The sequence below is a fragment of the Tamandua tetradactyla genome, chromosome 18, assembly GCF_023851605.1.
Source record: "Tamandua tetradactyla isolate mTamTet1 chromosome 18, mTamTet1.pri, whole genome shotgun sequence".
In the NCBI taxonomy this organism is placed as follows: Eukaryota; Metazoa; Chordata; class Mammalia; order Pilosa; family Myrmecophagidae; genus Tamandua; species Tamandua tetradactyla.
The window spans coordinates 12,057,771-12,085,486 of record NC_135344.1 but is presented as its reverse complement, the minus strand read 5'-3'; the positions used below and the strand labels follow the sequence as shown (position 1 = coordinate 12,085,486).

General features: G+C 36.0%; 1 protein-coding gene and 1 pseudogene across 4 annotated transcripts in view; one reads left to right on the top strand and one right to left on the bottom strand.

Moving 5' to 3' along the window:
- RTTN (rotatin) overlaps nt 1–27,716 on the bottom strand; it is a 202,798-nt gene that overhangs the window by 158,906 nt on the left and 16,176 nt on the right. For all 3 annotated transcript variants that reach the window (XM_077135252.1, XM_077135253.1, XM_077135254.1), the window contains exons 9-11: nt 26,674–26,855; nt 24,196–24,311; nt 3,640–3,810 (exon numbers count right to left, since the gene is read on the bottom strand). In XM_077135252.1, the coding sequence (XP_076991367.1) occupies nt 3,640–3,810; nt 24,196–24,311; nt 26,674–26,855 (469 nt within the window). The remainder of the gene's footprint in view (nt 1–3,639; nt 3,811–24,195; nt 24,312–26,673; nt 26,856–27,716) is intronic.
- On the top strand, nt 728–3,914 carry LOC143661961 (programmed cell death protein 2-like; annotated as a pseudogene). The gene is made up of 2 exons (XR_013165039.1): nt 728–1,778; nt 3,651–3,914. The product of XR_013165039.1 is annotated as a programmed cell death protein 2-like (transcript).

Below are 27,716 nucleotides of genomic sequence, written 5' to 3'. Positions count from 1 at the left end.
TGTGTACATTTCTGAATATATGTTACAATACATTTGTATTTAAGCAAACCCAGGTCTCTGGCATGGCAGGTGAAAATTCTGCCTCCTGGGCCACAGTCGCACTGCCTGCATTACAGTATATGAAAAAAAAAAAAATTACCTGAAGTTTTTTAAAAACACCTTTAAAGAATTAATGACGTTTTTTTCCTGATGGTGTAGTAAAAGTCACTTAAAAATTTAAATACCCTAATTAACCTATCATACTGCACGATTTCTGAAACTGTGATTAGCAGTTCATACTGGTACTTTGTATTCTTGTCAAGCTTTCAAAAGTGTTTCTTTTTAATAGTTTCCCCATATGATCACATTATCTTTATCATGTATTACTTTTTCACCCATTCTTTAATAAAAATGATAAAACAGGGCGCGCTGAGGGCCGCGGCCCCGGGCAGCGCCAGGCAGAGATTTGAGGCGCCGGTTCGCCGTCAGCCATGGCCGGGAGAGCCTAGCGGGGCCCGGACACCGCCCCTCCGTGCCCCTTCCCCGCCTCCCAGCCCTCGGCGTCCGCCCGCACTCGGCGCGCTCCCTCGCTCCTGCCGGCCACCGCCGCCGCGGGAAGCGGCTCCCCCTCGTCTTCCTCCACGTCCTCGTGCCCCTTTCCCCGGCCGCTGGCTGCAGCGCCCCGCGGCCTGCGGGAGCCGCTCGCCCAGGCCGGGCCCTGGCCTTGCGCTCGCGTCTGCGCCCTCCTCCTCCGGCCCCCAGGGCCCACAGCTCAGCGAACGGTGAGACCCGGTCCGACCCCTCCGCCCGCAGAAGATGTCGGCCCGGACGCCATTGCCGACGGTGAACGAGCGGGACACGGAGAACGAGCTTTACGAACAGTAGAGCACGTGAAAGACAACGTCAGCGCATCCGTTGAAGAAGGGAAAGAGACTGTTCTTCGTGTTTCCGAGAAGCACATCTGGCACCCAACATGGAGTGCGAAGAAGAAGACTCCGAAACAATACTGAGGAACCAAGGAAAAGTCTCCGTTAGAGGGACGTGTGTCCAGCTGATAGAAGAGGACTCAGGCCATATCGTTTTTAGGAATCAGCTACCCAGGAAAAATGACTTTTACTCTTACGAGCCACCCTCTGAAAATCCACCCCCTGAATCAGAATCTGTCTCCAGCTGAAGTCTGGCACTCATCTCTGCAAGGTTTGTGGATGCTTAGGCCTAAAAACGTGCTCCAGGTGTCATCAGGCACATTACTGCAGTAAGGAGCATCAGACTCTAGATTGGAAACTGGGACATAAGCAGGCTTGTGCACCATCAGATATTTTGGATGATAAAATCCCAGATCACAGCTTCCTTTTTCCAGAATTTGAAATTGTAATTGAAACAGAAGATGAGTACCCTCCTGAAGTTCTGGAAAAGGAAGTCGCCTCAGAGCTTATAGGGAGCATGGATGAAGCACTCGAGGAAGAACTGGATTCTCTGGCAAAACATGAATCCAAGGAAGATAAAATTTTCCAGAAGTTTAAAACTCTAATTGCCCTTGAACCAGAACAGATTCTCAGATATGGCAGAGGGATTGCCCCCACCTGGATTTCTGGTGAAAATATCCCTGAAGAAAAGGATATTCCAAATTGCCCTTGTGGTGCCAAGAGAATATTTGAATTCCAGGTTATGCCTCAGCTGCTCAACTACCTAAAGGCCGACAGACTGGGCAGGAGCGTTGACTGGGGTGTCCTGGCTGTTTTCACCTGTGCTGAGAGCTGTAGCTTGGGCACTGGCTATACAGAGGAATTTGTATGGAAGTAAGATGTGACAGACACAGCTTAAAGCCTTACGAACATTAATAAGCCTTATGCCTTCTATTTCCTAGGACTATCATAAGGAAATAATTATACTATAGTTAGTGATACAGAGATGTTGCTTGGGGCATTGTTTACAATGTCTAAAAATTAGTGAAACAGAAATGCCTAATGACAGGGAATTCAGTAAATTTTGGTACATCCATACAAGAGAACGATGCAATTCTGTATTGACACCAAATAACATATCATCTATATTGACACCAAGTTACCATTATAGATGGTATTTACTGTATGGTCATGTTAGTATAAAAATGTTTACATATGTATATATGTACAGAAATAAATCTGGAAAGATAATATACTAGGTGCTAAGTGGTTATCTATAAATGATCTTTTTTCTCATATGTACATTTCTTTCTACAATAAAAATGGATTATGTATGCAATTAAAAAAATGATAAAACATGTAGAAATGTATTATTTTAAAATCATGCTTAAAGTAAAAGTTTGGTTTGAGCATTTGACAACCTGTGAACCAATAGTGCTCCTATAAGGCACTTAAGAATACAAAATATGAGTAAAATTGTATAGATATCTAATAGCATTATTTATCAAAACATTAGAAATCATCTATATGCTTAATTATTAGAAAAATGGTTATGCAAATTATAGTAAAATGTTACTATCCATTAAAATTTATGAAGTGCTTAGTGAAATGGAAAATAAGTACCATATAATAATAAGTAATGAAAAAATTTTTAATTATTATTTGCATGTCAAAGAACTTGGGAAATGAAGAATGAGAAAAGACATCAACAGCAGGCACTGAACAATAGAGAAGGAAAAGCTAAACTGATATGAATGATGAGAACCAAGAAGACACACTCCCGTAGAGAGCGGGATTTCAATGATTTTCATTCAATTAAAATATACATCAAGTAAATCTAGTGTACACAACACACACTCACGAACACACACACACATCAAGTACTTATCAGGTTTGCTACATGCCTCACACAGAGGAAGGCGTAATGGGCAAAAGCTGTAATAGTATAAGAGACATGATCCCTACCCCTCAAATGGATGCTGAAGTAACTAAAAAAATGAAACTGGGTAGTCAAATACATCTATGTTTATATTAAATATCAGCATTGTGCACAAGACTACAGTTCCATGAGACCAGGGGCCAATTCTAACTTATTCAGTTTATATCTCAGCATCTAATAATGCCAGTCCACCATAAGGCAATTAATAAATATTCACTGAATAAATGAAGGAATTAACAATGTTCCGAATTGCAATAAAGCACACGCCATAAAAACAACTGCCAAATTAAAAAAACTTTCTATCAAATAATTAGACAGAATTGTTCAAAACTGTTAACTGTTTCTCAGTTTCTACATTTTTCCATATACTCTTTGTACCTGTATTTATTTCTAAAATGGTCTAAAGTAGAATGCATTCATACCACAAAATGATCAGAAGTAATTTGCAACAGAGTACTTGTTTACAACATTCAGTAAACTATAAAAAAGCAATGTTACCTGTGCCTCATTGTGATACTAAAAATCACACCCATCATCATATTGGGACTGCCAATTTCTTGCATACATTCTATGGCTGGGCATGTGGTCAGTCTGCACATGAACAACAGCTGGATCACCTTTAATTAAATCATCTCGGGGCACTGAGTTCATTGTCCTAGAACTTGCCTATCTTTTGACTCTGTGGACTATCAGAGTTGCTGCAGATAGGGGAGACAGATTTTGGGACAATGGGCCATCTGGCCTCCTGCTGTGTACCTAGTAGTGAACTATTTCTCCCTTTGAAAATAAAAAAAGTAGTAATGTTGCCTGCCTTACCTTTTCCACAGGAAGAAGTGTTTGTAACAGTCGGACTGTAAAAAGTGAAATGCTGATAAAGGCCATTCTGTGGTGCACTAGCATCACCTCTGGTTGTTCCGAACTGACACCACTTTTATGGTGAGACATGGTTTCTCCAAGTGACCCCAACACTAGAAGGAGTTTCTCTTTCTGAAAACATTTAAATACCAAACAGAAGAAAACAATCAGTTTTAGAGGCCAGCATACAAATGTCACGAGAACAATTTAAATTACTATCACTAAATAAAACAAAAGCAAAGCAAAATAAAAATGCATTCTTTTCTATGAGAATAACCAAAACCTACTGATATAAAAGCATGATACAATGAGCGCATCTCAATTTAAAAAAATTTTTTTATTATTTAATTTAATGAATCCTAACTTAAAACCAATAAAAAATAAACAATATATAATGATGAACCATAATAAAGAGTTTTTGTACAGGTTAGCGTGATGCCTTGATATATCCCAAAGTAATCTGGGCAGAGCATAAAAAAGTATTTTCAAAGTCCCCTTGGGGGACTGGGAAGAAAGGAAGAACTATTAAACTTTTCCATCTGGGAAATTCCTGATATTCTCACAAGCAGTGGGGTCAACCAATTCAATAGGCTGAGCCCTTTCTTGGGGTTGCCCCTATGAAGTTTATTCCTGCAAAGCAGAGGCTAAATCTACTGATAATTATGCCTGAGTCACCCCTGGTCTCTTTTGTTGCTCAGATGTGGCCTCTCTCTAAGCCAACTCCACAGGTGAACTTACTGCCAGGCCCCCAGCCCAGCAATGTGGACATGACTCCCAGGGGTGAGAATCTCCCTGACAACGTGGGATGGAACTCCTGGGGATAAGCCAGGACCCAACATCATTAGAATGACAAAGAATTCTTGACCAAAAGGGGGAAGACAGAAATGAGACAAAATAAAATCTAGTGGCTGAGAGATTTCAAACAGAGTCGGGAGATTATCCTGGAGGTTATTCTTGTGCATTATAAAGATATCCGTTTTTAGTTTATGGTGTATTAGAATGGCTAGAGGGAAGTACATGAAACTGTTTAACTGTGTTCCAGTAGCTCTAATTCTTGATGAAGACTGAATACCTATATAGCTTTTACAATATGACAGTGTGACTGTGAAAACCATGTGTCTGATGATGCTCCTTTTATCCAGGATACAGACAGATAAGTAAAATAAATAAATAAATAAACAATAGGGGAAAATACAGGGTAAAATTTGGGTAGACTGAAATACCGCAGGTCAATGAGAGGGCGGGGTGAGGGTTATGGGATGTGTGAGTTCTTATTTTTTCTTTTTATTTCTTTTTCTGGAGTGATGCAAATGCTCTAAAAATGATCATAGAATACACAATTATGTGATGATTTTGTGAGTCACTGATTACATAATATGGTTGAGCTGTACATGTGGATATTTCTCAATAAAAATATTGAAAAAAAAAAAAGAATTAGACACCAGAACCAAGTGGGTTTTATCCCAAGCGTGCAAGGATAGTTCAACACAAGAAAATAAATTAATGTAATACAGCACATTACCAAATCAAAAGGGAAAAACCACATATCATCTCGACTGATGCAGAAAAGACATTTGACAAAATCCAGGATCCTCTCTTCATAAAAACATTTTGAAAAACAGGAACAGAAGAAAAATTCCTCAACATGATAAACAACATAAATGTAAAATCCACAGCTGACATTATTCAAACTATAAGAGACTGAAAGCCTTCCCTCTAGGATCGGGAACAGGGCAAGGATGCCCACCCACTGTCACCATTGTTATTCAACATTATGCTAGAAATTGCAGCTAGAACAATCAGGTAAGAAAAAGGAACAAAAGGCATCCAAATTGGAAAGGAAGAAGTAAAACTAACCTTTTGGAGACGACATCATCCTATACTTCAAAGGTCCCAGAAAAACTATGGCAAAGCTACTGGAACTAAGAAAGGAGTTCAGTGAGGCTAAAGCAAAAAATGTTTATTTGGTACAAAATTTATATTTTGACTAGTGCATTTCCTCATATAACTTATGTAGATAGTTTGATTGAACACCATAAGTACTTGGAATCTCAGGTAGGACATGAGATTTTGTTGGTTTGTCCTGAGTGATGCCCCGATGAATCCCAGAGTGATTCGATCAGTGAGTGGAAAAGTATCTGCAAAGCCTCCTTCGGGGAATGGTGAGAACGGGGAGAAATTCAACTTCCCCAAGTTGAATTCTTGATATTCTCACAAGCAGTGTGGACAGCCAAAGCTACAGGCTGAGCTCCCAGTCTTGGGGTTTGTTCATATGAAACTTAACCCCACAAAGGATAGGTCAAGCCTACTTAAAAATTAGGCCTAAGAGTCACCCCCAAGAGAGCCTCTTTTGTTGCTCAGATATGGCGCCTCTCTCCAGCCAACACAACAAGCAATCTCCTCACCACCCTCCCCCTGTCTACGTGGGACATGACTCCCAGGGGTGTGGACCTTTCTGGCAACGTGGGACAGAAGGACAGAAATCCTAGAATGAGCTGAGACTCAGCATCAAGGGATTGAGAAAAACCCTAGAATGAGCTGAGACTCAGCATCAAGGGATTGAGAAAACCTTCGCGACCAAAAGGGGGAAGAGGCAAATGAGACAAAGTGTCAATGGCTGAGAGATTCCAAACAGAGTCTAGAGGTTATCCTGGAGGTTATTCTTATGCATTGAGTAGATATCATCTTGTTATTCAAGATGTAATGGAGGGTCTGGAGGGAACTGCCTGAAAATGTAGAGCTGTGTTCCAGTAGCCATGTTTCTTGATGATGACTGAATAATGATGATATAGCTGTCACAATGTGACTGTGTGATGGTGAAAACCTTGTGTCTGATGCTCCTTTTATCTACCTTGTCAACAAACAAGTAGAACATATGGAATAAAAATAAATAATACGGGGAACAAATGTTAAAATAAATTTAGTTTGAAATGCTAGTGATCAGTGAAAGTGGGGGTAAGGAGTATGGTAGGTATAATCTTTTTTTTTTCTTTCTTTCCTGTGTTCGTTTTATTTCTTTTTCTATTGTCTTTTTATTTCTTTTTCTGAATTAATGCAAATATTCTAGAAATGATGAATATGCAACTAAGTGATGATATTGTGAATTACTGATTGTGTTAATGTTTTATTTCATTTGTTAAATTTTTTTAATTAATAAATAAATTTTTTAAAAAATTAAACTTGGGTCTTTTAAAAATATCTTTATTTAATAAATGAGTATGAACGCTGAATCATTAAATTGATATCTCTTTTAGTCACCAGTATTTTAGAGCAGCTAGAAGGAAAAACCTAGAATTGTGAAATTGTAACCCATGTCAAACTCTGAAATATGGTCTACAACTAATTGTGGTGCTGCACTTTGAAATTTATAGCTTTTTTTGTATATATGTTATTTTCAACAAAAAAAGAAGGAAAAAAAGTCTATTGTGATGACAATTTAAGTCCTCTAGCATCCTATATTCTGGAGCAGCTTGAAGGAAAAATATGAGAGGATCGTACGGTAGCCCATAACAAACTCTGGGATCTGTCCTGCAACTACTTGTTGAAGAGTGCTTCAAAAACTATTGTTTTATTTATGTCTCTGCTTTGTATATATGTTATACTATACAATTAAAAAAAGTTAAAAAAAAAAAAGAAATGAGTTCAGCAAAATGGTGGGATACAAGATCATAAAAATCAGTAGGGTTTCTATATACTAGTATTGAGCTATTCAAGGAGGTAATCAAGAAAAAAATTCCATTCAAAATAGCAACTAAAATAATCAAATATCTAGGAATAAACTTAACCAAGGATATAATGGACTTGTACACAGAAAACTACAAAACATTACTAAAAGAAACCAAAGAAGGCCTACTCAAATGGAAAGACATTTTATGTTCATGAACTTGAAGGCTAAATGTCATTAAGATATCAATTCTGCCCAAATTCACCAAATTGATTTAATGCAATACCAATCAAAACTCCAATAGCGACTTCCGGAGAAGATGGCGGCTTAGTAAGACGCGCGGATCTTAGTTCCTCCTCCAGAAAAGCAACTAAAGAAACAGAAACAATACAAAACAGCTCCCGGAGTCACGACAGAGACCAAAAAGACAGCGTACCCCATTCTGGAACGGCTGAACGGGCAGGGAGAATCCGCTGCGGTGAGATACCCGAGGGGCGCACGTTTTCCCAGCTGGGGCGGCTGGCAACTGGGGTCCCCTCCACGCACGTGGCTCCCCGGTCTGACTGGGAACATTGGATAGCGGGGCCCTCCCGTCACGCTTGGCGTCTCGGGCCAGCTGGGCAATTTGGACCGGCACTCCCCCAAGCCGCGGCCAGCGACCCCCGCCTCCACGCGCGGTTTCCCAGGCCGACTGCCCCGCAGACAAACGACCGCCACGAGCGCCACCTACTGGGCAGGAAAAGAAAAACAGAGCCCAGAGATTCCACAGAAAAACCTTTCAACCAGCTGGGTCCCACACCCAGGGAAATCTGATCAAATGCCCAGACACCAGCAGAAAATAATGGATGACGCTCGGAAAATTGAAGATATGGCCCAATCAAAGGAACAAACCAATAGTTCAAATGAGATACAGGAGCTGAGACAACTAATGCTGAATATACGAACAGAAATGGAAAAACTCTTCAAAAACCAAATCAATAAATTGAGGGAGGACATGAAGAAGACATGGGCTGAACAAAAAGAAGAAAGAGAAAATCTGAAAAAACAAATCACAGAACTTGTGGGAGTGAAGGACAAAGAAGAAAAAATGGAAAAAAACAATGGATACCTACAATGGTAGATCTAAAGAGACAGAAGCTACAATTAGTGAACTGGAGGATGGAACATCTGAATTCCAAAAAGAAACAGAAACTATAGGGAAAAGAATGGAAAAACTTGAGCAGGGAATCAGGGAACTGAATGACAATATGAAGCGCACAAATATACGTGTTGTGGGTGTCCCAGAAGGAGAAGAGAAGGGAAAAGGAGGAGAAAAACTAATGGAAGAAATTATCACTGAAAATTTCCCAACTCTTATGAAAGACCTAAATATACAGATCCAAGAAGTGCAGCGCACCCCAAAGAGAATAGACCCAAATAGGCGTTCTCCAAGACATTTACTAGTTAGAATGTCAGAGGTCAAAGAGAAAGAGAGGATCTTGAAAGCAGCAAGAGAAAAACAATCTGTCACATACAAGGGAAACCCAATAAGACTATGTGTAGATTTCTCAGCAGAAACCATGGAAGCTAGAAGACAGTGGGATGATATATTTAAATTACTAAAAGAGAAAAACTGCCAACCAAGACTCCTATATCCAGCAAAATTGTCCTTCAAAAATGAGGGAGAAATTAAAACATTTATAGACAAAAAGTCACTGAGAGAATTTGTGACCAAGAGACCAGCTCTGCAAGAAATACTAAAGGGAGCACTAGAGTCAGATACGAAAAGACAGAAGAGAGAGGTATGGAATAAAGTGTAGAAAGAAGGAAAATCAGATATGATATATATAATACAAAAGCCAAAATGGTAGAGGAAAATATTATCCAAACAGTAATGACACTAAAAGTTAATGGACTGAATTTCCCAATCAAAAGACATAGAATGGCAGAATGGATTATGACCCAGCAATACCACTGCTAGGTATCTACTCAAAGGACTTAAGGGCAAAGACACAGACGGACATTTGCACACCAGTGTTTATAGCAGCATTATCCACAATTGCAAAGAGATGGAAACAGCCAAAATGTCCATCAACAGACGAGTGGCTAAACAAACTGTGGCGTATACCTACAATGGAATATTATGCAGCTTTAAGACAGACTAAACTTATGAAGCATGTAATAACATGGATGGACCTAGAGAACATTATGCTGAGTGAGTCTAGCCCAAAATTAAAGGACAAATACTGTATGGTCCCACTGATGTGAATCAACATTCGAGAATCAGCTTGGAATATATCATTGGTAACAGAGACCAGCAGGAGTTAGAAACAGGGTAAGATAATGGGTAATTGGAGCTGAAGGGATACAGACTGTGCAACAGGACTAGATACAAAAACTCAAAAATGGACAGCACAATAATACCTAAGTGTAATGTAACTAGGTTGGAACACTGAATGAAGCTGCACCTGAAATATGGTTTTTTGTTTGTTTGTGTGTTTGTATCTTTTGTTTTTGTTTTTTTCTTTTTCCTTTTTATATATATATATATATTTTATTAGTATTATTATTTTAATTCTCTTCTCTATATTAACATTCTATATCTTTTTCTGCTGTTTTGCTAGTTCTTTTCCTAAATCGATGCAAATGTACTAAGAAATGATGATCATACATCTATGTGATGATACTAAGAATTACTGAGTGCATGTGTAGAATGGAATGATTTCTAAATGCTGTGTTAATTTCTTTTCTTTTTTTTGATTAATAAAAAAAATTAAAAAAAAAAAACAAAAACTCCAATACCATATTTTGCCGAAACAGAAAAGCTAATTATCAAATTTATTTTTGGAGAGGGAAAGTGCTCTCGAATAGCTGAAAATATCTTGAAAAAGAAGAATGAAGTGGGAGAACTCATGCTTCCTGACTTTAAAGCATATTATAAAGCATGGTATGGTCATTGATCAATATGTCCAAACTCATATGGATCAAGGAATCAAACAGAGATTTCAGAAATAGAACCTCAAGTCAAACTGATTTTTGACAAGGCTTCCATGTCCACTCAACAGGGACAGAATAATCTCCCTAATAGATGGTGCTGGGAGAACTGAATATCCATATCTAAAAGAATGGAAGAGGACCCCCATCTCACACCTTATACTAAAATTAACTCAAAATGGGTCAAAGACCTAAACATTAGAACTAAGACTATAAAACTTTTAGAAGAAAACAGAGGGAAACATTTAACAGATCTTATGATAGGAGGTGGTTTCCTAGACCTTATACTCAAAGTGCAAGCAATGAAAATAAATAGATAAATAGGATCGTCTCAAAATTAAACACTTTTGTACATTAAAGGATTCTGGAACAAAAAGTTCAAAGGCAGCCTATGCAATGGGAAACAGTATTTGGAAGCCAATTATAGGAGTTTAATATCCAGAATATATAAAAAGATATACAACTCAACAACAAAAAGACAAACAACCCAAGCAGTTTCAACCAACCACACCCCCTTTTCCAACTCATTCTCTTTCCCTTTGTAAGAGTAAAAAAAAACTGTCTTTAGCTGCTTGGCAAATCATACTCCTCATCATTTAGGACTCAGTTCAGTCATTATTTATAAAAAGCCCTCCAAGACAGATTGGTAGTATTCAAAAAGACCACGTGGCAATAAGTCATAATGGTTAGAAACAGAATCACAAGGGACCTTGAAAAGGAAACTGTGCCTCAGCTTTTTCATCTGCAAAATGGGGGAAATGAGATTATCTATCTTGGAGGGTCATGATGATGAAATGAGTTAAACAGAGTGCCTAAACAGTGTCTAACATATAGTAAGTGCTATATTTAGTATAAGCTATCTTTATTATTCCTATATGCTTATCTCTGTCTTAGTAGTGTCACATTAATCCTCTATCTCCCACAAGATTGAAAACAACTATATCTTGCTCATCTTGAACCTACACATAACAGGCATCCAGAAACATCTGGTGAACTAAAAATAACTGTCTTTTTGGATTGGAAGATATAGCGGAGAACACATGCCCTAAATTAGAGATCCCACTCACCAAATTATAAAGCTACAATCTGATTCAATTACGCTAACAGCCCTTACTGGGTACAAAGCCCTTCTCTTCATTATTTCACAATCTTCTCAGCGTCACTTAAACACCAACCAGCAATCCCTCCAACATACCTAATGTGATGGTTACATTCACGTATCAGCTTAGCTAGGTTATGGCGCCCAGTTGTTAGGTCAAATACAGGCCTAGCTGTTACTGAGGAGATAATCTGTGGATGGGATTTGCATCTTACGTAAAGGAAATTATCTTTCATAATGTGTGTGGGCCTCATCTAATCAGTCTTAACAGCAAAATCTGAGAGTTCCAGAGGTCTGAAGAATCTCTGCCTCAAGACTTCAACATTGAATCTTGCCAGAATTTCCAGCATGCCAGCTTCAGGACTCAGGACTTCAACATCACCTTTACAAGATTTTCCAGCCTGCAGCCTACCCTAGAATTGCCAGCTCCCATGGTCACATAAACCAATTCTTTATAATAAATTTCTTAATGTATACATATACATACATATATACTGTTAGTTTAGTTTCTCTGGAGAACCCTGACTGATACACCTAGATAGCTAAGTTACCAGCTTACAGCAAATCAGATGAGAATTCAAAAGCAATGAGTCATACAGAAGGAGACTGCTTTTAGATGGCATTGCAATGACAAGAGTGATACAGAGAAAAGACATGACCACACCTGGGAGTGTAAGGTTATTTGGCATGAGGTGAAAAAACTTTCTCCTTGAAATTAACTCATCATGTAAATAAGGAAAAAACATGACCAGATTTGATTTCATGGAGGGGTAAGTAGAGGTGAAATCCTTTATATCAACCTAATTTTTCACATACCTATTAATACATTTTTCATTTTAATAAAATATAATAATTTTGGTGAATACATTTTTTTTTCTTCTATTTACTTCAAGTAAAATTAAAATATTCAATATAATGGGGAGAAGGGGGAGGATTTCCTTTTAATATGTTTATACAAGCTGAGTTATAGAGTGCTAGACATAATTGATGTTATCACTATTTGGAAATACCTAGAGATTTGATTTTATATTCATAGTTATTTAATTTCCGAATTGGTAACAACACACTTATAGTTTTGTTTCTCCAATGACCCAACAACAATACCGCTTCTATCTTCTTAAAATTGGCAAAAGTACAGAAATTAAAATTTCACTTAGTTGCTTCTATTAATATATAGCTGAAAAAATGAGATTTTTCTAGGAGACATTTATTCTCTTTAAACACACAAAAGTAAATCAAAAATACTTGCAAGCAGTACTGTTTTACTTAACATTTCTAATATAGCAATTGGCATTTATACAACAGATTTAACCTTTAAAATAAAAATAATTCATTGAATCATAAAAGATCAGCAGCCAGAATTTAAAAGAGAACCACTGACTTTTAGAGATAAATGTTCTGGCCAAGAAAATTTAATTTAAGAAGCAACCAATAAAGCATTCTTCACACTTCAGAGGAAAAATTCACTTTCTGAAAACCTTCAATATGTAAAAATCTTCTAAAAATACTACAAAATAGTGTGATAACCTTAAGGATTAAAGAAAAACTAAGGTTAAAAACTATAATCCCTAATTGTTAAGAAATGAAGGGAGTAGAAACAACATATTATGCCTATTAGAAAGTATTTGTTTCTCTTTTTCAGGTTTATATTTCTAAACATTTGGGTTTTTTGAAACACAAGTATTGCTACTAAGTAAACATCAGCATTTCCTTTTATTTTATATTTTACATTCTAGCCTCTTCTAAAAAAGATTTGAGCCACTTTGCAATAAAGTTTAATAAAACATACAAAGATCAGAATAACATAAAGAGAAAGAAAATCCAGTAACCACGGAGGGTAAATATATATTTTTATGATTACCAAATTTTGCTTCTAGCTCCTAGCAAGGCAAAAAAAACATGAAATATACGTTTAAGTTACCAATTTATATTTACAGAGAAGACATTACCGCATCTTCAAGCAATGGACAAACTTATCAGAAGACATTTCAAAACAAAAGACACAAAATGACAGGGAGGGAGGAAAAGGGAGCAACTACTTAACAGGCACAGAGTTTTCTTTTGGAGTGATGAAAAGAGTTTGGAACTAGATAGAAATGGTGGTTGTACAACACCATAAATATACTAAATGCCACTATAAATGTTCACTATAAAATAATTTTATGTTATATGAATTTCACATCAATAAAGAAAGGCATACTTCAAAACAACATAAAATGACAAGTTATATATAATCTATTGAAATGTAAAAAGAAATAATATGGTTTTCTATCATATGGAGGCATACGCTGGTAATTTATAGATCTCTTATGTTAGTAAAATAACATTTCTGAGGCTATAGTACATGTGCTAATCATGTGAATGATTACTCATCAAAACATCACTTATCAAAATGTTTTCTGTGTGCTATTATGAAGTTATGTAGCAGAGAAGCTAAGCCTACCTATAGTTATGCCTAAGAGTTACTTCCAGTAGACCTCTTTTGTTGCTCAGATGTAGCCTCTCTCCCTCTTAATCCAACTCCTCAAGTGAAATCATTACCCTCCCCCCTATATAGGACATGACATCCAGGGTTGAAAGTCTCCCTGGCAACATGGATATGACTCCCAGGGATGAGCCTGGTCCTGGCACCGTGGGAATCAACAATGCCTTCTAGACCAACAGGGGGAAAAGAAGTTTAACAAAATAAGGTATCAGCGGCTGAGAGAGTTCAAATAAGAGTCTAGAGGTTATTCTGGAGGCTACTCTTATACAAGTTTCAACTAGATATTGCTATTTACCATGGTTTGCCAAACACCAACCAAAACCATTCCTGTCAACCCTAAAGAACACCTAGGGCTCTATCTATGACTCTACAAAGGTTCCAAGCACTATGATTACTTTCCAGAAAGCTACAACTTCCAGATAGGTTCCTAGGTCAGATAAGTACTGAAAACCAAAGGGGCAAGCCTCACCAGAACATCAACTAATTCCATCCCCCATCCCGTAAAATCAACAGCCCTTTCCAACATCAAAGTCGAAATGGGCATAACCCAAATACCCCTAAATATTGGGAGAAAAATCAAAGGAGAAGGTAGAGTTATAATAGAGAACATAAGATTCAGTAAATGAGTATGACTGCTGGCTTATTCATTATATTGATATTTCTTTCAGTCTCCAGTGTTTTGGAACAGCTAGAAGGAAAAATCTAAAATTATGAAACTACATCCCATACCAAACTCTGAAACCTGTTCTATAACTGACTATTGTGGTATGCTTTGAAATTTCATTGTGTTTTTATAAGTTATTTTTCACACACACAAAAAATGCTTCCTGTGCAAAAAATAATAATAAAATGCCAGGCTTTCCAAAATTATCTCTTCTATATATATAACCAACAAAGAACAAGGCATCTTCCTGGTCTCTCTATTCTCTGCTTCTTCTAAGGTTTGTCCAGAATTTTCACTGTACCATAGTCTCCTGTAGCTTACAAATAAGTCAGCTGCTTACATGATATAATTAAAAGCCTATTCAAAACTTCCACTTCAGACCATGATGGAATACAAGGCATGACCCCCACATGCCAAAAAAAAGCAACTAGAAAGCTGCACAAAATATAAAAAATAATGGTTCTCAGTCATTGGGCATTAGGCGGTACAGGACTTTAATTCTAGAGAAGGAAAATAAGCAATGATAGGGCATACACAGGTAACAGAAATCCAAAGTCTGACACTATTGCTGACTTTTGAGAAGCTGAGATGGTTAGAAGGAGAGATGAAGAAAGGACCAGACAGCAGGGAGCTACTGCAAAGAACGAGCTCTGGAAATCCAAAAAAGGTTTCCTTCAGTCCAAGATGAAACTGGATGGTTCATGTTACTAGTAGAAACTCCACAAATGCAGACCAAAAAAATGGCAATGGAGATTTAAACAGAACAATTCCCAGAATTCATGTACTACAATAATATACTTAAGCTTCCACCTGGCTCCAAGATGGTGGCTTAGTGAGGGGTGGAATTTAGTTTGTCCTCCAGAGCAGCTTGTAAATGGCCAGGAACAGTACAGAACAACTGCTGGGGCCGCATCAGTGACTGGACACACAACATACACCAGTCTGGACAAGCTGGACCAGCTGTGATCCCACCCAGAACTGTAAGTCACCCAAACCACAGAGGCCAGCACCCCTCCCCCACAAGCTGGTTCCCAGAGGGGAAAGGAAAGAGACTTTACTAACAACAGGGGCTAGCATCCAGAATATACAGACTGTTCAACTCAACAACAAAAAGACAAACAACCCAATTACAAAATGGGCAAAAGACTTGAACAGACAGTTCTCAGAAGAGGAAATACAAATGGCCAAAAGGCACATGAAGAGATGCTCAACTTCCCTGGCTATTAGAGAAATGCAAATCATAACCACAATGAGATATCATCTCACACCCACCAGAATGGCCATTATCAATAAAACAGAAAATGACAAGTGTTGGAGAGGATGTGAAGAAAGAGGCACACTTATCCACTGTTGGTGGGAATGTAAAATGGTACAACCACTGTAGAAGGCAGTTTGGTGGTTCCTCAGAAAGTAAGTATAGAATTACCATTCGATCTAGCAATACCATTGCAAGGTATCTATTCAGACCACAGGAGGGCAAGGACACAAACGGACATTTGCACACCAATGTTTATAGCAGCTTTATTTACAATTGCTAAAAAATGGAAACAGCCCAAATGTCCAACAACAGATGAGTAGCTAAACAAGCTGTGGTGAATATTACGTAGCTGTAAGACTGAATAAAGTCATTAAGCATGTAACAACATGGATGGATCTTGAGGATTTTATGGTGAATAAGATTAGCCAGAAAAAAAGTACAAATACTATATGGTCTCATTGATATGAACTAACATTAAAGAGTGAACGTGAAGAATCTCAGTTAAGAACAGAGGTCATCAAGAGATAGAAATAGGATAGATACTAGGTAATTGGAGCTGAAGGGATACAAATGGTGCAACAGGACTTCCTGTAAAAATTCAGAAATATGTGGCACAATACTACCTGATTGTAGCACAATAATGTAAGTACACTGAATGAAGCTGAATGTGAGAATGATAGAGGGAGGAGGGCTGGGGGCACAAATGAAACCAGAAGGAAAGATAAACGATAAAGACTATGATGGTATAATCTAGGAATGCCTAGAGTGTGCAATGATAGTGACTAAATGCACAAATTAAAAAATGTTTTTACATGAGGAAGAACAAAGGAGTGTAAATACCGCAGGGTGTTGAAAACAGTCATTCGTATTTTAAAACTTCAACTTCAATGTGAGACTAAAAAAACAGTTTATTTGGTATAAAATTTATATTTTGACTACTGCATTTCCTAATATAACTTATATGGACAGGTTAATTGAACACCATAAGTACATGAAACCTTGAATAGGGCAGGAGATTTTGTAGGTTTGTCCAGTGTGATGCATGATAAATCCCAGAGTGATGTGAACAGTGAACAAAGAAGTATTTGCAAAGACCACTTGAGGGAATGGGGAGAAGGGGAAAATTCAACTTCCTCATTTGGAGAATTTCTGATATTCTCACAAGCAGTGGGGATAACCAAATCAAGAGGACAAGCCCTCAATCTTGGGGTTTATTCATATGAAACTTATCCCCACAAAGGATAGGCTAAGCCTACTTAAAATGAGGCCTAAAAGTCACCCCCAGAGACCCTCTTTTGCTGCTCAGATGTGGCCCATCTCTCAGCCAAGACAACAAGCAAACTCACCACCCTCCGCCTCTCTACGTGGGACATGACTCCCAGGGATGTAAACCTCCCTGGTAACTGGGAAAGAAATCCTGGAATGAGCTGGGACTCAGCATCAAGGGATTGAGAAAACCTTCTCAAATGAAAGGGGGAAGAGAGAAACGAGACAAAATAAGGAGTCAGTGGCTAAGAGATTTCAGAGTCAAGAGGTTATCCTGCAAGTCATTCTTACGCATTATAATGATATCCCCTTTTTAGTTTAAGGTGTGTTTGACGGGCTAGAGGGAAGTGCCTGAAACTGTAAAGCTATGTTCCAGTAGCCATGTTTTTGGAAGATGAATATATAATGACACAACTTTCGCAATGTGACTACGTGATTATGAAAGCCTTGTGTCTGATGTTCCCTTTATCTACGTTATGAATAGATGAGAACAAAATATGGATTAAAAATAAATAAATAAATTCTCGCCTGCCATGCCAGAGATCTGGGTTAGAGTCCTGGTGCCTGAGCATGCAATCAATCAATCAATCAATTAATTAATTAATTAAAGGGTGAACAAATGTTAAAACAAATTGAGTAGATTGAAATACTAGTGATTAGTCAAAGGGAGTGGTACGGATTATACAAAAAAATGAAAAAGGGGAACAAAGGTTGAAATATATTGGGTAGATGGAAATACTACTGGTCATTGAGAGAGAGGGGTATGGTGCATGGTATGTATGAGTTTTTTTTTTTCTTTTTATTTCTTTTTCTGGAGTGATGCAAATGTTCTAAAACCTGATCATGGTGATGAATATAATACATGATGATATTGTAAACCACTGGTTGTACACCATGTGTGGAACATTTGTATGGTAAGAATGTTTGTATGTTGTTTTGGTCTGTTAATTAAAACATTAAAAAAAATTTTAATTAAAAAAAATTGTTTTAGAATGGTATGATTTCTAAATGTTGGGTTAATTTCTATTTTTTTTTCCGTTAATTAATAAAAAAAAAATTGTTTTTAAGTTTTAAAAAATAAATAAATCATGTACCTAAATGTACCATAAACCTTCTAAAAGAAAACGTAGGAAGTAATCTTTGTTGCACATATTACACAAAGATTTCTAATACACATTATCAAAAACACAAACCATGAAAGAAAAACTGACATAATGAACATTATCAAAATTGGATATGTCGGCTATTCTGGAGGTTACTCTTACGCAAGCTTCAGATAGACTTTGCTAATCATCATGGTTTGCCAACCCCCAATCAACATCATTTCTGTTAACTCTAAAGAACACCTAAGGCTCCATCTGAGATTCTAGAAAAGTTTCATGCACTAAGATTACGTTTCAGAAACCTATACCCTCCAGATGGTCCCTAGGCCAGGTAAGTCCTGAATTGAAACCCAGAGGGGCCAGCCTCTCCAAGAACAACAAACTAGTTCCATCCCCTATCCCATACTGCTGACACTCGTTTACAACATGAAAAAGTTAGAATGGGCGTAGTCCACATACCCCTAAAGACTGGGAGAAAGATCAACAGAGAAGGAGGAGTTATAACAGAAAAGACAGGATTTAGCAAACAAGTATGACTGCTGAATCATTATATTGATATTTCTTTTAGTCTCCAATGTCTTGGAGCAGCTAGAAGAAGAAACCTAATTGTGGTAGCCCACACCCAACTCTGAAATCGGTTCTCTAACTACTTGTTACAATGTACTTTGAAATTTATTGTTTTTTTTTTGTATGCATGTTATATTTCATAATTAAAAATGTTTTTAAAAAATAAAAAAAAAAAAAATTGGAAATGTCTGCTCTTTAAAACACCTTATTTAGGGCGGGCCATAGTGGCTCAGCAGGCAGAGTTCTCACCTGTCATGCTGGAAACCCAGGTTCAATTCCCGGTGCCTGTCCATGCAAAAGAAAAAATTTAAACACCCTATTGAGAGATTTAAAAGACAAGCCACAGGGCAATGTAATCGTGGCTCAGTGGCAGAATTTTCGCTTGCCATGTGGGAGACTTGGGTTCAATTCCCAGATCATGTCCATGCCAAAAGAAAAGACAAGCCACAGACTGAGATGAAACATATGATTTAGAAATAAATAATAAAAAAGTTAGAATAGGCACAGCCCAAATACTCCTAAAGAATGGAAGAAAGATTAAAGAAGACTGTGGAGTTATACAGAAAAGGAGACGGTGGAATTATACAGAGAAGGTAGGGTTCAACAAATGAGTATGACAGCTGAACCATTTTTTAAAATTTTTTTATTGTAGAGTATAACATATAGACAAAGTAATGAAATAAAAAAGCAATAGTTTTCAAAGAACTCTTCAACAAGAAATTACAGGACAGAACCCAGAGTTTGTCATGGGCTACCATATGATCCTCTCAGAATTTTTCCTTCACTGCTCCAGAATATAGGAGGCTAGAAGGGTTAAATATTTTCTTATCATCCAATTGACTTTTTTTTCTTTTTCTGTGAAAAATAACATGTATACAAAAAAGCAGTATATTTCAAAGCACAGCACCACAATTAGTTATAGAACATATTTCAGAGTTTGACATGGGTTACGACTTCACAATTTTAGGTTTTTACTTCTAGCTGCTCTAAGATACTGGAGACCAAAAGAGATTTCAATTTAATGATTCAGCATTCATATTCATTTGTTAAATTCTATCTTCATTGTATAATTCCACCATCACCTTTGAGCTTTCCATCCCTCTCTTTAGCAGTATGCAGGCTATGGCCATTCTAATTTTTTCAAATTGGAAGGGTCTATCACTAATATGGGGTAGGGAGATGGAATTATCTGATGTTCTGGAGAAGCTGGGCCCTCTAAGTTTCAGGACTTATCTGGACCAGGCATACATCTGGAGATGAATCATTATACTGATATTTCTTTTACTCTCCAGTGTCTTGGAGTAGCTAGTACTAAAAACCTAAAATTGTAGAATTGTAAACCATACCAGACTCTGAATTCTGTTCTATAACTAACTGTTATGGTGAGCTTGAAATTTAATGCTTTTTTGAAATACGTTATTTTTCACAAAACAGGGGGGAAAAAAGTTGATTGTGATGATAAATGCAAAGCAATATGATGATACTATGAATCACTGATTGTATACTTCAGATGATTACACGGTATGTGAATATCTAATAAATAGCAACAAATTGCATTAAAATTAACTATATATCTATATAAAGGATAAAGATGCATATGAATTACATGTACAAAATATATAGATACATATATGAATACATAAAGTTATTCAGAATATATAAAGAACTCTCACAACTCAATAAGAAAACAATGCAATTTTTTTAAAAAGGCAAAAGATTTAAACAGATTCTTTACCACAGAAGACACTGAGAGGGCATATAAGCATACGAAAAGATGCTCAAAAGATGCAAATTATCATAATATGGAATAAAAGAGTAGACATAAGAAACAATTTCACAGAAATATAAGATTACAATGGAATGCAATGAACAACTTTATGCCAACAAATTAAACAGCTCAGATAAAATGGAAAAATATCTAGAAAGATACAAATTGCCAAAACCGACTCAAAAAGAAACAAAGTATGAATAGACTATAACAAGTAATGAAATGAATTAGAATTTTTAAATCTTTCCATAAAGCAAAGGCTATGCCAAAGTGGCTTCACTGGTGAATTATAACAAGGACTCAAAGGAACATGACAACCATTAAAGAATTCTTCTGGAAAATAGAGGGGGGAACACTTTCTAATTCATTTTGGACACTAGATTATCCTGATATCAAATAAAAATATTGCAAAAAATGAAAACTACAGACCAATATCTCTCATGAATATAAATGCAAAAATCTGAAAACATTAGCAAACCAAATCCAATAACATACAAAAAAGAATAAATCTTATACCAAGTAAGATTTATTCCAGGAATGTAAGGTTGGTTTAACATCAAAAATCAATTAATGTACTTCTGGAGCAGCTAGAAGGAAATACCTGAGATGATGATATGATAGCCCATAACAAACTCTGTGATCTGTCCTATAACTACTCGTTGAAGAGTGCTTTGAAAACCATTGCTTTTTTATTTCTTTGCTTTGTATGTATGTTATATTACACAATTTAAAAAGTTAAAAGAAAAAATAAAACAAATAAATAATGTAATACACTGTATTACTAGAATGAAGTATAAAACACAAATGATCATCTCAATAGACACAAAAAGATTTGACAAAATCCAACGCACGTTCAAAGCATTCAACAAACTAGGATCAGAAAAGAACTTCCTCAACCTATAAAAGGCATCTACAAGATAGAAGTAATGTCATACTTAATGGTGAAAGACTGCATGCTTCTCCCCAAAGGACCAGGAATAAGGGCCTCCTCACTTCTATTCAATATTAAAATGGAGGTTCTAGGCAGGGCAGTTAGGCAATAAAAAGAAATAAAAGAGATCCAGATTGGAATGGAAGAAATAAAACTTTTTTTATTCACAAATAACATAATCTTATAGATGAAAAATCCTAAGGAATCCACAAAAAAAAAGAAAAAAAAACAGAACTAGTAAGTTCGTCACAGGATATAAGATATATCAGATATATCTAATATAAGTTCATCACAGGATATAAGGATATAAGATAATGTCAGATTGACATGCAAAAACCAATTGTACAGTGATACATTAGCAATGAGAAATTCAAAAATAAAATTAAAAAAATTCATTCACAGTGGCATTAAAAGCAAACAAATAAAATACTTAGGAATAAGTTTTCTAAAAAGATCTAAACCTGTTGACTAAAAACTACAAAAGATGCTCAGTATTATCAGTCATTAGGGCACTGTAAATTAAAACCAAATGAGATACTACTACATATTCATTAGATTGTCTAACATTTTTAAAAGCCAACAGAAAAACTGGCCATACCAAATGGCAGAAAAGATGTAAAACAACTGGAATGTTCATAGGAACCTTATTTGTAATAATTAAAAACTGCAAACAGTCCAAATATACATTAATAAGTGAATGACTAAACAAACTGTGGTATATTCATACAATGGAATATTACTCAGCAATAAAAAGTAATGAACCACTGATACATGCCACAGCATGCCTAAATCTCAAAGTAATTTTGCAGAAAGAAGGAAATGAGACAAAAATGTATATACTGAGCTCTTTTATATAAAATTCTAGACAGTGGCAGAATTCTTGCCTGCCATGCCAGAGACCCGGGTTCTATTTCCAGTGCCTGCCCATGCAAAAAAAAACTAGAAAACACAACATAATATATACCACAGGTATACACTTACGTTAAGAATTATTTAAAATAATAAATGTGAAACTTATGTATCAGTTATACTTCAATAAAGCTATTAATAACACACACACATAGAAATAAACTAAAAAAAAAATAAACTTAATTAAAAATGTACAAAATCTATGTAAGTAAAATATTCCTGAAAGACAAAAAAGTAGACTTCAACAAATGGAAAGAGAGTGCACATTCTTTGCCTGGATATGGAAAGGGTCTTTCAAATTATGATGCAAAATCCAGAACCAATTTTTTAAAAAAAGTAAAGAAACTGATAAATTCAGCTACATAAAAATAAACAAATACATAAAAATTTATACATGCCAAAAAAAAGAAAGCAAAAAAAAAGGAAGTCCTAATTGAGGGGGATGGGGGGGTCGAATACTGTAACCTATTCCCAATAAAATAGTGCAACCCATCCTTACTTATAAAGAGTTGCTAAAAATCAAGAAAAAGAACAGAAAAACAACGACCCAAGAAAAAAATGGATAAAAGCCCTCAATGGTTCACAGAAAAATAAATGCAAATCGACCTTAAAGTTATAAAAAGAGGCTTAACTTTACTCAGAGAGAAGTATAAATTAATACTATACTGACAAACTATATCTCATTTATCAAAATGGCAAAATATCTAACATTTGATTATACACTCTACTGCTGAATCTGTGAGAGAAAACACACACTAACATATCAGTGATGGGTGAAAAAAGTGGTGCAACCATATAGTGGAGTTTAACAATATCTACAATTAAAGACATTTACTTTTTGATATAGCAGTTGTACTTATGGAAACATACTCTTAAGACACCTATATAAGTACAAAATGACATATGCATATTATTTCATAGCACAGAATTTACATAGCAACTGGCATCTTTTATGTCTTATGTAGACAGAAATAAAAATCTATATAGTTATCTGCTGACATTTGCAAAAAGAAATAAAAATTCAATTTAATGGAAAAAAAAAAAACAAGGAAACAATAAATCAGAAAATAAAAATGCCTACCAGTACGGAAAAGAAAGAAATATCTGGGGGGTACAAGGATGACAGAAAGTCATCTTTGAGTTACATTTTTAGAAGAAAAAACAATTTCTAACAGTGAAAACAAAAATGAAACAAATAAATCTAACTGTACACACTAAATTAGTAACATAGAAAATAATTATTTCAAATTATTTTAAGGCATAGTATTTTGACTATATCCTTAGTAGTATTTAGTCTAAATCAGAAAACTACAAGGAAATTTTGAACTTTGTTATTGTTCATAGTGATATTAATATTGCTATTCAGAATCTATTTATGAATGCTGAAAGTTAAAACCAATAAACAATTATGTTACATTGTTAGGAACTAAGATTCCCAGGGTACAAGCAAAGAAATACAAGTTTGAAATCAGAAATGTCAATATGAACTCACGATTTTTAAAATACATATTCATGTGGTGTGTGTGTGTGTGTACACTTCCTAATTGTATTACTGAAAGAAAAGAATGATAACATGGTAACTGTAAGACCTGTAACGGCCTGGTTTTGGTCTCTAGATACCATTCCTCATTAAGAAAAACCAACACCTCTGGAGAAATGGCTATTCCATTCCTGGTACAGAAACTGTACTAAATAAGATAGGGAAATTCTGTGACAGAAAGCAAGAAAACTTTGAAAGATTAATGGGACACTGAAACCAGCTTAATGGGACCAAACTAAGATAAAATATTAATATTATTACCATAACTCAGGGAAAACATTAATTCTCACCATTTCTACAGCAAACAGGCTGTTGTCATCCCAGATATCGGCTGAAATTGCATCACCAATAAGCATTAAGTCCTCTGTGACCAATTCCAGAACTCTTAGTATCATTTGTCTGCTACCTATAAAATATACAAAGAGAAGAGAGATTTAAAAAAAAGGTTACTTAACTTTCAAATAATCAGCTGAGTATCAATCACACTGCTCAATTTTCTAGTCACGTCCCAAAATTCCTATTTCTTTTTCCTGATGTTCTCGGAACTGATGCTCTTAGAACTGTTAAGAGATGACTAGGGAAGTAACAATCTACAACCACAATTAAAAAGTTCTGTTTTGATCACAATGCTATTTAAATAGCAAACCAAATGTGCTCATAGGTGCTCATGAAGAGAAAAGCAATAATCTAACTAAAAAATACTGAGATGGATTAAAATAAATTTCAAAGTCAGAAATCATCCATTTGATATGAAATATGTGACAAATCACCAGGTAAACTTAGAAAATGCATTCTCCTCCCTACTCTAAAGACCAATAATTTCACATTTAATACTAGATGGCCTCTTTATAAAATAGCATTTTTTTCCGTGCAGGAGCTGCCTGGGAAGCTAAGCTTGCTATGGAGCAACTAAAGAAATATCCATTCCTGCCGTAAAACTAAAGAAACTTCAAGAAATTCCATTTGAAATGGTACTCGAGCATATATCCACTCTAAATTTCAAAACCATTCCAAAAGAAACTATGCTATCAGAGTCAATACCACCAGACCAATTGCCTTTCTCCAAAGAAACACAATTATCAAGGAATTCCAATCTCCATAATCAGCATTCAAGCAGGACTGTCACGTTCCATATCCCAAAGGCCAATTTCAAGTGAATAAAAGTAAAACAAGCTAACAGATCATAAGGCTCTAGATTAATTTCAAGTTCTTTTAGAAATCTCTCACGATATTGGGCAATTATAAATCATGCAATAATTCACCACAAAGGACAAGAGAACACAAGAAAATATAACAGGAAATAGCCTCACAATTATCAATCTGACTTTTTATAGCAAATTAAGGAAAGGTTAAATGCAAAAACATCAAATCAAAAACTGTTCTCAGTATATTATGCAGATGAACATACATACTTCATGCTGTCATAGTTCAGATCTTCCTTTGTTTCAGAGTACTATGAATTAAACTATATGTATGCATGGAAATTGGTCTATGAATTAATATGTAGTCCTAACTCCAGGATACTGAGTCATTCAGTCAGTGAGAAGTTAGGGTATTCAGATTTCTTCAGGGGTTAGGTGGGGAGGAAAGGCCCCCAAACATATCCACTCCTTATCCAGTACCAAGCAAGCAAAAAATAGCCACAGGACTTAAAGAACCATAAACAGTTATACTTTTTACTCTGCCAGTATAAAGCGCATATCATGTACTAACAATGACAAGTTTATCAACTACTGAAAATGTATAGGCTAAGACAATAAAGACCACCATTGCTTCTAAATCTTTTAATTTTATTGTTTTTCCATGGCAAATGCTGAAGTGCATAAGCACATGAACTTTGAATTCAGAAAGTTCTTGGTTCAAGTACCTGCTGTTCCAGTTGTGTGATCCTAATTAAATCTAAACCACTCCAATTCTCATACGTTCCTCATTTACAATATGGGAATAAAAATGGTAACTCCTACTGCTGGGAGGATAAAAGGGGTTGGTATGAGGAGTGAATGAAATAATGGATACAAAACGAAATGTGACAGCCAAACAAAGAAGGGCCTATGTATGTAGTGAGTATTGTTTTATTAGTAGATTCTGGTAGCATCAGGCATACTACTATTGTTATTATTCCTAAGATGACCATCAAATCCCAGCGTGGGTTTCAACACCTCTTTGCAAGTGTGCCTAGTATGACTGAGAGAACGTGTAACCCCAGAATATTTTTGGATTTTCTTTTTTTTTTTTAAAGAAAAAGAAATTACTGCAAAAATGAGAGTCCAGTTTTGGGTCTGATTTTGCTTTTAACGTATTTTGTGACTTGAGTAAGAAATGAGTAGCAAGAGTGAACCACCATCTGAGAATAATTCAAAAAGTTTCAAAAGGGTGAATGTCAAAGAGCTGGGCCCCCTCCCCAGTCTATTCCTACCAGTCTACCTTATCTAACTTACTCCATTTGCGCTGCATTTTCACTGTTCACATTAAAAACAGAAGTGGAAACCAGTGCAACGAAAAGTCATGAATGGAAGGGTATATTCTATCTGAACAGTCCTCCATGGCATCCATGTTTATAAAAGCAATAATAAGCATCTGATTAGCTTCTTAGGAACTCGCATCCCAGAAAACAAGCAAACATAAATACTTTCACACAGATAAGAGAGAAATAAAGGATCTCTAGAAAACATACAAAACACACACAGAAATGTTTAAAAAGAACTAACTTTAAAACAACTAACCTCAGTGCCTGCCCATGTAAAAAAATAAAATAAAATAAAACTAACCTGTTCTTAAGAGAGGAACTGCTGATTCCAAAATGGAGACACAGAACTGGGGAAGACTGAGCTGCTGGAATTGTAGCTCCAATGTGTCTTCAGTTTCTAGCTCTGGCAGATCTACATGTCCCAGGTCCAAAGGTGAGTGGACAGATATCCTAGAGTTTATATTGGCATGACTACTACTGCCACTGTAAAATAAACAAAAAATAAACCTTAAATATGGAAACAACCCTCAAACAGATTCACTGCACATCTGTTGCCTCCCATATTAGAAGCTCCATATTGAACAGATCTAATTATTTCATGTAACAATTCTGGTCAGATATTTAGAAACACTGACAAATTTATGAGATTAAATTACAAGAAGATGGCTCAAAATAGTCAGTAAAGCCAAAAATGTGTTTATATTTTGCTTTTCAAATTGATTATAGAAATATGTTACCATTTCTAAAGTAGCAATCAACATTAGCCTGAAAACCCATTCATTTCTAAAGGAAAACAAGCAGATTTACAGCAAAGCTCTTCTGTAATCAACTTAAAAAGATCAGCAAAACTAAACAGTTCATACAATCTCCTAGATTTTCAGTGATTTTTATCAAATGTTCTAAATAAGTCAATGTTAGCTACTGAAGATATTACTAGAAAAACATCATGGAAAATGGATTACTTTATTAAGTACATTCAACATCACATCAGTGATTCTGAAAAAAGCACTTAAAAATAGAACATCCCATCTTTCTTCATTAAGGGTGAATATGAAAGGGCTGTAGAAAGACTTAAAACTTCACATTTACAAAGAACCTTAAAATTTTAATTTATGACATTATGTGCAAATGAAGCTGAATCATAGAGAGATACTAATGCTACTCAGTATTTACAACCCAACCACTGCAAGCAAGAATCAGTGTTAGCCTGTTGCAAGAGTAACAGAGTAGCAGTATCAGGAGAAAATAATCAAATAATCAAGTTCATCTACTAAGCATTTATTAGAAAGAGAATAAAGAACAGACCAGAGTTTTTAAAGTGGCTTGTAGTCTAAAGATGAGGTA